This window comes from Rhipicephalus sanguineus, chromosome 1 (genome assembly GCF_013339695.2).
Source record: "Rhipicephalus sanguineus isolate Rsan-2018 chromosome 1, BIME_Rsan_1.4, whole genome shotgun sequence".
Taxonomy (NCBI): domain Eukaryota; kingdom Metazoa; phylum Arthropoda; class Arachnida; order Ixodida; family Ixodidae; genus Rhipicephalus; species Rhipicephalus sanguineus.
Genome location: NC_051176.1, coordinates 339,793,151 through 339,805,366, shown reverse-complemented (window position 1 = coordinate 339,805,366; position 12,216 = coordinate 339,793,151). Strand labels below are relative to the sequence as shown.

At 44.5% G+C, this 12,216-nt stretch overlaps 1 protein-coding gene across 1 annotated transcript; it reads right to left on the bottom strand.

The window, feature by feature from the left end:
* Nucleotides 1-940: 940 nt before the first annotated feature.
* Nucleotides 941-10,740, bottom strand: LOC119379614 (uncharacterized). The gene is given in 5 exon segments (XM_049412034.1): nt 941-1,246; nt 6,783-7,720; nt 9,332-9,478; nt 9,480-9,630; nt 10,344-10,740. Coding segments are annotated over 5 exon segments (1,554 nt in total). The 5' UTR covers nt 10,427-10,740; the 3' UTR covers nt 941-1,011.
* Nucleotides 10,741-12,216: the final 1,476 nt, after the last annotated feature.

Below are 12,216 nucleotides of genomic sequence, written 5' to 3'. Positions count from 1 at the left end.
TCATCCTTCTGGTAATTTTTTTTATGCCATGCAAGAAGCGGGCATGCTATATCTCATTCTAAAGCAATTGGGAAAGCGATGAGAAATTTTCTTGAAGTTACTCGCTTGAAGTGATTCATTACATTACTGAATTAACAGCCCCCATAATTAATTCATTGCATTACTCATTACAGCAAAAAGTAACTTAAGTACTGTAATTCCATTATTGTAATGTCATTACTGCCAAGTCTGTCACTAAATAACGTGGTAGCTGCCAAGCGGATTCAGGAGACGGGAGTAATCTGAACGTGCCACAAGTGTAAAGGGCCGCGACGTTCAGAAGACGTAGCACGAGTTAACCAATATAATGTCCCTCTGGCACCAGGCGAATGTAGCAGAAAAAGGTGAACTTTTAGTGCAACCTTAGTCAAACAAAGAAAAAAGAAATGGAAAGGAACGAATGACCTGCATACGTCGTATGACTTGAGGGTTGCGCACCATCGCCAGCAACCGTATTACACGGCATCAACAACCAAAATGCGGAAACGTGCGAAACGGCAGTGTGTACTGTCGGCCGCAAAAGTTTGCGGGATCTGCTGCGCGTGGCGGAGCGACAGAAAACTGCATTGCTGCGTCACCTACCGTGATGCGGCAGGGTGTTGAGGCTATAGGCCTCGGCGATTAGCGACGGCGTGTTTAGACAACGTGCCTTTGCCGGATCTAATCACGGAGGCTGCGGCCGATAGCCTCAACAACCGCCTGCATCACGGTAGGTGACGCAGCAATGCAGTTTTCCTTCAGCTCGGCCACGCGCTGCACATCCCGCAAACTTTTGCGGCCGACAGTAGCATAAAGGCGGGTAAACTAGCAAGCGTTCCTAACAAACCTCTCACACCAGTTCGACAAGGTGCCTAAACTAAGCAATTTGTACAAAACTTAACACCCCACAACGCGAACACACACACAACAATAAATAAAGCAGTTTTGAACCTCGCACACAACCATATACAAGCGCGCACTGAAGCAGCGTTCTCACACAGAGCCTTCCTCGGGCTGTTCAAATATCTCTTCGTCATCCTCTTGGCCTTGAAGAGCATCGATGATAGCATCAAAGCGTGCATTTATACGCTCTTCCATTTCTTGAATTTTCCCGTCCAGTTTCTCAACCATTTCGACTTTCATTTCTTCAAAGCGTCGGTCTACCATGTTCAGCAACTGATCTTGCAGATTTTGAAACAAGGCTCCGACCACGTCACGCGTTTCGTCCCTGCGAAATCACAAAATAAATAGCATGCACACATAGTTACCACCATGCCAACCTTATAGCCTTTCTTATGTATTTTCAGCACTGCTCTCCAACACAAGACACCAGCGACACACCCTTGTGTTCTGAGATAATTTTTTTCACACACAGCATACATCCCAGCCTTTTAGGTTTGTTAGGTTTTTTTAATTTTTAGTTTTCAACGGTCGTTTCCTGACAAAAAAAAAAAAAAAAAAAAAGAGAGAGAAAGAAAGAAATCCACGAGACAGCAGATCGCTCCACGGGCCATGGTGCCATCTGCCCGTAGAACAAGTTTCAGGGAGACCAGTACCCTCAACACCTCTGCTTTCTTTCCTGACCAAAACCCAAGCGCTGACCACCGAGATGCAGAGGCGTGAACTGAGCTGCGCAGGGGCCGCATTTACGAGCCCGGCCTGGACCCGCTGCCTGTATCGAAAGGCCCGCCAGAGCCCGCTACACTAACAGGGACAGTTGGGCGGGCAACAGCATCCCCCCCGAAAAAGGCCCAGGCATGGCCCCACCTGCACTTCTGCACTTGTTTGCAAAGGTGGAAGGAATTTCGCGGAAGGCTGAAAGGCACTGCACTTGTTCTGAAAGCGAAAATGCTTTGCTTTCTACCACCACAAGAAACTTCTGTAACATCACACCTTTAGCATCAGTTTTTAGCAGCAGCCTGTAGTAGCCGTTTGAAATTCCCCTTCTAATGGAATCAGCACTGTTAGTTGTCATGTTGGATGTCGCTCTATTTGATTTCAAGGACGGTCAGGGGGACAATGTGCTTCACGTTCACGGGAAACTCATTACTCAACTGTCGGGGTTCTGACGCATGCGTCGTGAGCCCGTCCACAGAGCTAAGTTTCCCGTGAAGCGCTGTCACTGCCCCACTGCGTCACAGAAACTTGACAAAACATAAGCTAGGCTTCCCCAGTGGTCGCGGCGTTGTGACAACTTGTGTGCCGTATGGCATTTCTATCGTGTCCGCTTCATCTAAACCGCTTTCGTTTGTGGTTTTGTGGGTGCCTCACTGCATCCTTGTTTTTCAAGCGCGTCCAAAAATACGTTGCAATGCGCAAGGACGGCGAATCGCATTGTTATGTCAGACATTCGAGGCCAAGTTGAGTCGTTTGCAGTGGTGCTTGTAAAGACTGGTGTATGGAATTGGTGTACAGACACGACTGCAGCAGTGTGTGTTCTCCGCTCACTACCGGAACGCGAATGTTCGTAATCCCAATTAGAGGGGGGGGGGGGGGGGCTAGCAACGACGTCGGCTGCGAGGCAGTGGCAGAGCGTAACACATTTCTATGTCTCTGATAAACCATGTAGCTGTGGGGCTCCCCAAAAATGGGTCGCGAGCCCGACCTCTGTGTGGCTGGAATATATCTCACCGCTCGCGAGATATCCCTGCGTACATACTTCAGACCGACCGTGCTCGAGGTGCGTTCACGTAGTCGCAATGCAATTTGCTGTTCACCAGAGCTAGGGTGGCTAGAATGTAGAAGAAAACTTCTAGCCACCCTACCAGAGCTTTCGTTCGCCGCCAAATTTCTTCGCGTTTGCGGATTACCAGCAGGGGGCATAGCGAGCAATTTTTTCGTCAGGGCGGGGGGACTCGTACAGCGCAGTATACAACTCGGACGGCAAAGAAGCACACACGCACGGCGCTGTTTATTTCTCTCTTACGCCACTGCCCATAGCAGTGCATTTCAGATTAACCATGCTATTCGGCTTCATCTCATGAGTGAGGGAGTGTGGCTTATCTTTAAATTTTATTTCCTCGATTGCTTGCTGCAACGTCACCGCTCGTGCGCGCTAGTTTTGGCCGACTGTACACTATTTACAGCACATACACATTGAAATTACATATAGTACATTAAAACCCACACATGAGGATTGGCACTCAGATTACCTTGTCTTTGTTATTTCTCCTTCCTTTCATGGTAATTTTTTATTCACTAAGGGAATCAGACATGCTACATTTTAGTCAAAAGTAATTGGGAAAGTATTGAATAATTTTCTTGAAATTACTCACATGAAGTGATTCATTACATTATTAAATTACAAGTCCACAAAAGTATTTCATTACATTACTCATTACAGCAAAAGTAATGTACTGTAATTTCATTACTGCCAAGTCTGCTATCACCGTACCATAGCCATCAATAGGGCGAGTCAAGCGAATGCTGCTTTTTTTATACTCGCCAAGTAGTTGGCACCATTTCGCAGAAGCTTTCCATGATGTCTGCTGCGCCAAGGGATCGCCTTCTTCATCTTATTTATGACCTTGGCTTCACGCTTTCGCAGAGATGAAGTGTGAGCAGCTCGCGCCATGCTTGAGAGGTCACGTGGTTTTTTGTAGCCTATGTTTCGTGCTCACACCAGCTTTTCATTCAAGGCTACTTTCACATAATACTAGTATAGACTTTTTCACAGGAGAGAAGAAACACTTCCTTTATGGACTGTGGCATAGGAGTACAAAGGTTGACGTCACTGCCTCGGCATTGCATTTTTGGTAACAAACACAAAAGAAAGGACAGAGAGCACAGTCAGCGATTGTCCTGATGTTCTATCTTTGTATGTTCCTGTAGTGCTGCTCAGTGATGATAAATTCCATATGAACTTCACCTGCACTTTATATAAAAACCAGTAGCCAACACCAGGACCTGTTTCCAATATCTGCAATAAGGTTTGGATGGGGCTCTTTGCAACATTAAGCCAAAAATAAAATGCACAAATGGCACAACAAGTGGCAAGTATAGATGTGGGTTGGTTTTCTTGCAACTATTTGAATTTGTGCACAGCTGCGTTAGACACCAGCTTAACTTATCATAACCTAGATTTTTCCACTTTAGGAAAAGTGTGGAGTTGCAGTTAGAAATGCTTACATGCTAGCAAAGAACTTTGCGGCATTGCTAGTGTTATCAGGCAATATGAACAAATAAATTGAAGTCGGTCAATCTAGTATACATGACCATTTTAAAAACTGGAAACCCATAACTAGACTTCTGTGTGCAAATATTTGAAATTTCTGAAGTCAAGAGTGTTACAAAATCTTGAATGGTTGGGAAGAATCATAGCGAAAAACAAAACTGATGCCAAAGATCAAAGTGAAAAATTATCCACAAACAGACTGAGACAGTGCTGATGTTCTCACACATGAAATCTAAGCCAATACCTTCATTTCGAGACATTTCTTATCGCGATAACTGCCCATACCTTGGAATAAGACAATATGAATCTTAAAGGGGTCATGAACCACTTTTCCAAGTAATGATCTAATGACCTTAGTATCAGAGTTTACTGCCTCCCGAATCGATTGCCGCAAAAATTTCTCGAATCCGTCAAGAATCAGCGGAGTTACGGGGGTTTGGCGCACGCTCCCAGCGCTTTCTCTCTTTTCTCGTGCCGACGAGCGCACTCGAAGCTAGACAGGGAGGGATGACACGGGGGAAAGAAGTTACGTCAGTGCGCGTCATGAAACGCGATCGCTCTCCCGCTGTGATTCGCTTGCGCGAGTGCGGCTACCGTGTACTGAGGAGTGCGGCGCCGGCAAGTGGCGGCACGCCGCGGCAAGAAGCGCATCTGATCCGAACGCCGCTCTCGATTTACGTCGGCTATCGGCCAATAAGCATGCTATGTCTCTTGCGACGTAAACTGCCAGATGCCCCGCCCACCGACGAGAGTGAGAACCGGCCTCTGTTTGAAAGAGGGCGCCTGGGGGAAACGGCAACTTCGCGCTCCGCTTGTGGCCTTTACGCGGCGCGCACGACTGTAGTATTTGGCAGAGCAGTTCATAGCCGTGTCAGCTTTCCGCAGGATGTGTTTTTCAATCTACTTACACTCCCTACATCATGTGTACGTCGCATATAGCATAACACTGTTCCTGGTTATCCTCTTTGTTCTTAACAAAGCTCCCACAAAAAAGAGGCTGAAACATCACATTTCAAAATAAAGTTCACTTTGGTCAGTGTCTGTTTTGTTTTCCACCATATGAACTTCCTAATACATATCTACAATCCCTGTTAATTTGTATTCGTTTCTAGAATTTACTATTCAAAACTGTCATATAACCATTTCTGTTGAATACTAAAGGGATAAAAACATTTATTAGGATCTCGAATGTGATGGAACAAAAAATGTGGGGACTGTTTCGAATTGCGCAGAAGGATAGATGCAGTTGTTGTGCAAAAGCAGCAGTTCCTATGTGAGCACATGACGTGTGCACACGGCCAGACAGCTACTACTCAATAATTTATAGTCATTAAATAAGAATGGCTCACTGTTAAATAGCCTATATAAGAATTTGTTTAAACTTTGAAAGTGCCTTCATTACATGGGATGTGCAGGCAGCATTTGTCCATGTATCAAGAACTTGGGCTCAACATTGTACTGCTCATAGCACAACATTGTACTATGAGCATCTGTTGACATGCTCTTCCCTCCTTGTTTCATTATGGTCATTGCTGTGGTGCCCCAGCTAATCGAGAGTTGTTCTTTCTTTTTTTATTATTAAAAAAAACTCTTCAGTTATCCTGACACCAAATTTGGAAGCAATTACAGGCATGTGCTAACTATAGTGATTTTACCAAACAGAGCCCACATAAATTTAATACTTAGTGTCGCTTCATTAATAAAAGGAATATTCAACACTCAATTTATTATTCGGGGGTCATTTTTTCATGTTCGATTAAAAAATTTCACCATTGGCATGCTCAGACCCGAAGACCCGTCCATGGACGTCACTACTCTTCTAATCAGTTCTCATTGCCAAAAGGGACATCATGAGCCCATTTAAAAAATATATCTCAGTTGGATGCTAAAGCAGGAACTCTACATAGACGAAAAAAGTAGCTGTCTCCTCAGATTTCTTGTATTAAAAACCATTTTTATAGGCTGAAACACACAAGTGAACTTGCAAAATTACATCAGTGGCTCACATGCTGAACCTGAATTCTAGATTTTCATGATAGCTTGTGATATACAAGGCACTTCACGGGCACTTTTTGTCGTCTTTAGACTATACAATGGTGTACACCAAACTGATGCCGATTTTTACAAAAGCTGACAAAAATAATGCACTTAAATCACTGCCATACATATCTGCATGCACCAGGCATTATATCGAGGACTGATTATTTGTCATAATTACTTCCGAGCATATTCTGAAAAATACTTTAAGCCAGCTACCCAATTGGGTAACTGGGGGACTAAGAAGTTAGAACACCCATTCTTTAATGACGATTCCCTTCAACCTTTTTATATAAACATTTACCCTGCAGCTTAATTAAGATGTGATCAGTTTGAATGGTGAACATGTTGCGTTACTATTTTTGCAAATGACATGTGCCTCAGGTTTCGTCAACCATGTGACACATTTCTCAGTTCATGTGGTTATAAACTGTAGTTGCTGCCACTGAAACAAAACTGGGCACAATAAATAAAACATTAAATGCAAAACCGTAATCACTGCACAGAGTTCTTATATAGAGAAAAATTTGTACAACAGAAAAACACACTTTACCTCTGCTTTTGAAGGGCTTCCATTGTTAGTGGTGCTGGTACCAGCTGTAGTTCTTCGTTGGCTGTCGGCACTGGTTCAGGCTGATCAGTCTGTGAACCAGTCTCCTTGGATGGCTTGTTATCAGTCCCAGTTGCCTTTGACATCGTCTCGAGTATATTATTTTCAGCTGCAACCTTTGGTTGTTCGGATGCAACGTCTGCAACAGGAATATTTGTGGACTTTTTTTCAGCATCTCCGTGCGACTGGTTTAGCTGTACTGTGGCTCCAGTTTTCTGAATTATTTCTTCAAGAAGTACCGTGGCAGTCTGCTTGTTCAGGACACCAGATTTTTCAAGTAGCTCCAGAATAAATTCCTTGTCCAAGGATGCCGACTCTGAGGCACCTACTTTAGCCTTTGCTACAGCCTGAGGTGGAGGTTCGTGCTGAGGTTGTTGCTTGGCCGTGTGATTTTCCAGAAGCTTCAGTATACCTGCAAGCAGACCATCCTGGCTGCTCTCGACAGCTCCTGTGCTGCTCGAGACTGGCAGCGCAGCCTCTCTAGTTGACTCAGCAGCAAGTGAAAGTTTGGGTGCCGGCTTTGTAGACGTTTGCTGCATTTGAGATTTGAGACCAGCGTTTTGGAACATGTTGTAAAACTGTGCCATGCCGTCTGGAACTTGTTGCGGTGCTCCACGGGATAATGCTGAAAATCCGGCAAAAACGGGCGACATCGCAGCCGCTGAAAACATACCGCTGCTTCCCTGAAACAGTTCCATCATTCGCTTAAGGTTCTCGGCTTTCTCACTCAGCTGTGCCCCTGATGCTTCTAGCCTCTCTTCAACATCTTTCAGAGGCATGGAAGTTGGAAACAACTGCAGTGTGTCTGGCCTTGGCTTTTCCTGAACCACCACTTTGATTCCATACAGCCACATCGAATCTTTAGACTTCATAGGGATGAACTGCAAGTACAAAAGTAGGCATGCAAAAAATAAATTACACCGCAAATAGTATTGAATAATTTCTATATAATACACTGAAAAACTAATGTCAAATTATTGTTATAATTTTTAACTGGCTTTCTGTTTATTTAAAAATTTATTTCTACCCCCCCCCCCCCTTCCCCCCCAAAATAAAATCCTGACTACACTCCTACTGCCATGAGAAATAACTGTCCTTCTGGTTGCTTTATGTTTGTAAGTGGTGCAAAGTTGCTCTTATTTATTTACTTATTCATGTTACCCTCAAGGCAGAGCAGCATTACAGAGGGGTGTGGTTACAAAGTAAATAAAGAGAAAAGACAAGAAATACAGCAACAAAAATTTACAAATAATCCTAATTATAAAATGTTAGCTGTGCATAGTGAGAAAATAAAATACAATAGGTAAATGTACAAATGTAAGTTTTTAATCCAGTTATACAATACTAGCTAGAGGCTGTCACAAAAGCTGGTGGTCAGTAACAGTAACAATTTCCTCTGGAAGGTGGTTCCAGTTTGATGATGTACGAGGCAAGAGATCAGTAAAAGACTCGGTGTTACAAAGTTCAATGTCAACCTTATGGCGGTGGTCAATGTGATGTGATACACTGAGCTGTAAGAATTAGCGAGTCATGAGGCGTAGGATGATGTAATAATTTGCTTAATACAGACAACTGAGTTATTTTGCGGCTTGAAGCAAGAGAAGGAAGGGCTAGCTTGGATTTTGTTGATGTTACACTGGCAGTACAGTTATAAATAGAAAGAACGAAATGCATGTAGTTATTCTGTACAAGTCCAGGTAATGTAATCAAGTTATCATGGTGAGTACCATATACACATGGAGTGTATTCGAGTTTGGAACATACTAATGCTTTCTACAGAAGTAATATTAGAACAGATGGTGCTTTCGAAAAGTTACGAAGTATGTCGCCTAACATACGGTTAGCATTATTAGTAATGTATTGAATGTGAAATGCCCGAGATAGATAGATGTGACATGAATGCCCAAGTATTTATAACGATTGGCTGAATCGAGAGGAATGTTGTTAAGGTAGTATATTAATGGGCTGTTAGGACTGCTAGTAACATGCATTTCTTTACATTTTTTAATATTTAAATCCATTCTTCAACAAACAGCGCAGGAGCGGCAACGGACAAAGACAGGAACAAAGACAAGCGCTGTCTTTGTTCCCTTCTTTGTCCATTCCTGTGCTGTTTGTTCAAGATGGATTACCAACGAACCCAATCTCGAACCTTGCTTTAAATGCATTCGACATGTGCTGCACGAAGCTACATTGGTATTTAGATCAGATTGGAGGCATAAACTATCGTTACCATCAGTTAGTTCATGAAAAATGGCATAATCATCAGTAAAAAGGTGAATGTTAGAAGAAATTGAGGTTGTCCAAAGAAATTAAAAACAGGAGTGGACTAACCCCTGTGGCACATCTCTGTGTATTACAGAAATTGACAAGTTATGATTGTCAAGTTATGGACACAGCATGATCAATATCCTAAACATAAGACTTGATGCTTTCATTTTGCATGCAATGCATACATAAAAAATGTGCAACCTAAAAAAAATTATACTTACTTTCAAGCAGCATTCCTTAAGAGGTCTTGTAAGGTTAAGGTCACCTCGAAATACAGACATGCCATCCACTTCTTCCATAAGCTCGTTTTTCAGGGTGCTTAAGTATTCTCCATGGTAACCGTAGACTTCTATGACCCTTGCCTCGGACTAGAATAGACACACTACTCATCTGATGTGTCTCACCACAGAACAAGAAGACCTGGCAGGCCGGGACAATGTAGTTACCAGTGACATCATCCGCAACCGGTGCTTCCAATTGGACACAATTTTCAGCAGAAATCGCATCCTCGAGGTCAATGCTACAGGGCAGGCAGAAAAAAAAAAACACGAATGAGCTTTGTCCGCTATGGTTCAGAACATAATGCATAATTTAGGATATTATAAGTACACATTTCTAATTGTCGCACAAGCACACGCAGCAACAGCCAGCTAGGAAAAATCTATACATAAAATTCAGCCTTTCCTCTTTACTCTCAGATAAATCAGTCATAAGTCTACACACAATATTATATAGGTGTGTGCTCTGTATGAAGCAATGGGCCTAAAGTTCATAGAGGCACTTCTCGGAATAGGGGCGACAATAAACTTCGTAAATTGCGGTCGATCCTGTGCGCCAAAACGAAACAGCATTTACCCTAGATGTAAACACGCTATTTTTCAATGCTGAAATGGCATGTCCCTGCTATAAAAATGTACATGCATCTCAAGGGCAATTATCTAGTTCATCCATTCACCCCAGACTTCAGGACTTGGCATCGCCGCGCCCACACAGAGATGAGATAAAAATAGACTATTCGCCACGGGATTAGTCAGGACATCAAGCAACTGCAAGAAAAGGAAGTTTGCGGCACGATGATATTATTTCTGCCTAGTTCCTGCCGGGCAATCACTCTACAAAGCGTAAACTTACATGTAATCTTTAATAACGCTTGCTTTGCTTCATAGCAGATGACACGCGCACATGGCCGAAAGCGAGGGAACGCAGTGGACGATGCACAGCAGTCGAACTTACTTTTCATTGTCTTCGAAGTATACAATTGCGTCAGACACAGGACGGTCGCCTTGAACCTTCCACGTGCACTTTGCTTTAATCATTTTACCAAAACTGTGCTCTTGGCGGCCAGTTCCCTGGCGGAAGCAGACGCACGCGGTATCTGTAGGCTTCTTTCACGCCAGTCAATGATGCCTGCGAACTTCACAAAGCAACGACCACAACGTTTACGTTCGATCACCTATTTCGACACCGTAGTACACTTGACTGGATACTTTCAAACTTCATGCCGTGTCAGTCGGGAAAGGCTAGGCACATGTAACTGCGAAGCAAAGCGCCGGCTGCGCGCCGCTAAGATTCCTGCATCCCTGCCCATCTCGCGCTCCACCACACATCCCTCCGATCCCTCCTGCGGCCACTGCGGCCGGCTCGGCTTTCCTCCGTTCTGACTTCTGACTTCTCCGAGAGCACCCGAAGGGTCATCATCATTAGCACCTAGCAGGTCTGAGGATGATGATGGTGTAGAAAACGTTTTCTTTTCTTTTCTTTTTTTTGCGCATGATACAATAAATAGCTATGTATACGGAGGGTAAAATTCCATACTTAATATTGTACTACGTTCAGTACTGATGGTCGCTTTGTTCTCGCTCAAATTTCGCAGGAAGCGTTTCTGAGTTCACGGTGTGCCCTGCTGCTGAGCGCTTAGCTGACTTCACCTCATTATTTCTGTAATACAGGAAATACGGGTATCACACTGAGTTTTATGGTGCGCATGCTGTTAGTAAAAGCATACATGACCTTTAAGATCCGGTTCTTATAGCCCGAAATGCCTGGTGTGTCAAAAGTTAAAAAAAAAAAAGGCGAATTCGTCTTCACGTGTGTGTGCGTGGGAGAGAGAGAGCGATGTTGCGTAAAGGAAAATACTCTGTTTATGATCTCCTACAGAGAGCACGGCATAGCGACGTCCACATCGCAACCACTGTAGCTACCGTAGCCATGACCACAAAAACGACCAGCTGCTGCCATAGCCGACAGTTAAAACTCGATCTAACGAAACCCGGTTTTACGAAATTCATGATCTAACAAAGAAACATTCACAGGGTTTAATGTTGTCGTCTTCCCGAATTAACGAATCTAACTTGGCACCAAACTTATTCTTAAATTAAGTGAGTAAAAAAGCGGTGACTTCTCTGCAATCTTCACACAGACGTATTATATGGGGCTAAGGGCAGCACGGGCTCGTCTCCTCGCAACTTTATTTCTGCCATGGGATACAGGGCACAAAATGACACTCGACCACACTTGCCGGCCCGGCCTCCACTTCAGGCCCGGGCTTTGACAAAATTACACTTCTCCTCTTGGAAACGCACCGAATAGGGCGGCCGTAGCTAATCCCCACGGTCCGACGCAGGGGCGTAGCCAAGGGGGGGGGGGGGGGGTGGGGGGTTCAAACCCCCCAACCAAACAAACATACATGCATAAAGTATGGTTGAACCCCCCCCCCCCCCCGAAAAAAATTTCTGGCTACGCCCCTGGTCCGACGTAACATAGTTGAGCGCGAACGCGCTGCATTGAGGTGGGAAAACGGAACGCGGCAGGCGTCGAGATGTCTCTTGTTTCATTCATGCGTTCATCGCGCCGGATCCGTCGATTCACAAGTCCGTAATGCATTATGCATGTGAGTGGGGAACCGTCAGGAACTGTTCTGCGCATACTCCGAAGAAAGAAGCCGGTGGTCGTCCGGAGGCGCACGCGTCGGGCACGGTAGGCGTACCGGGCGCCGGGGCGCAGCGTATCTCGAATGGACGCAACCGGGGCTCGCCTGCGCGCCGAACTGTCGCGAATAATCACCGGCAGCGCGAAGTAGGCGGCTTATTAGAGAGTTTGATAATTG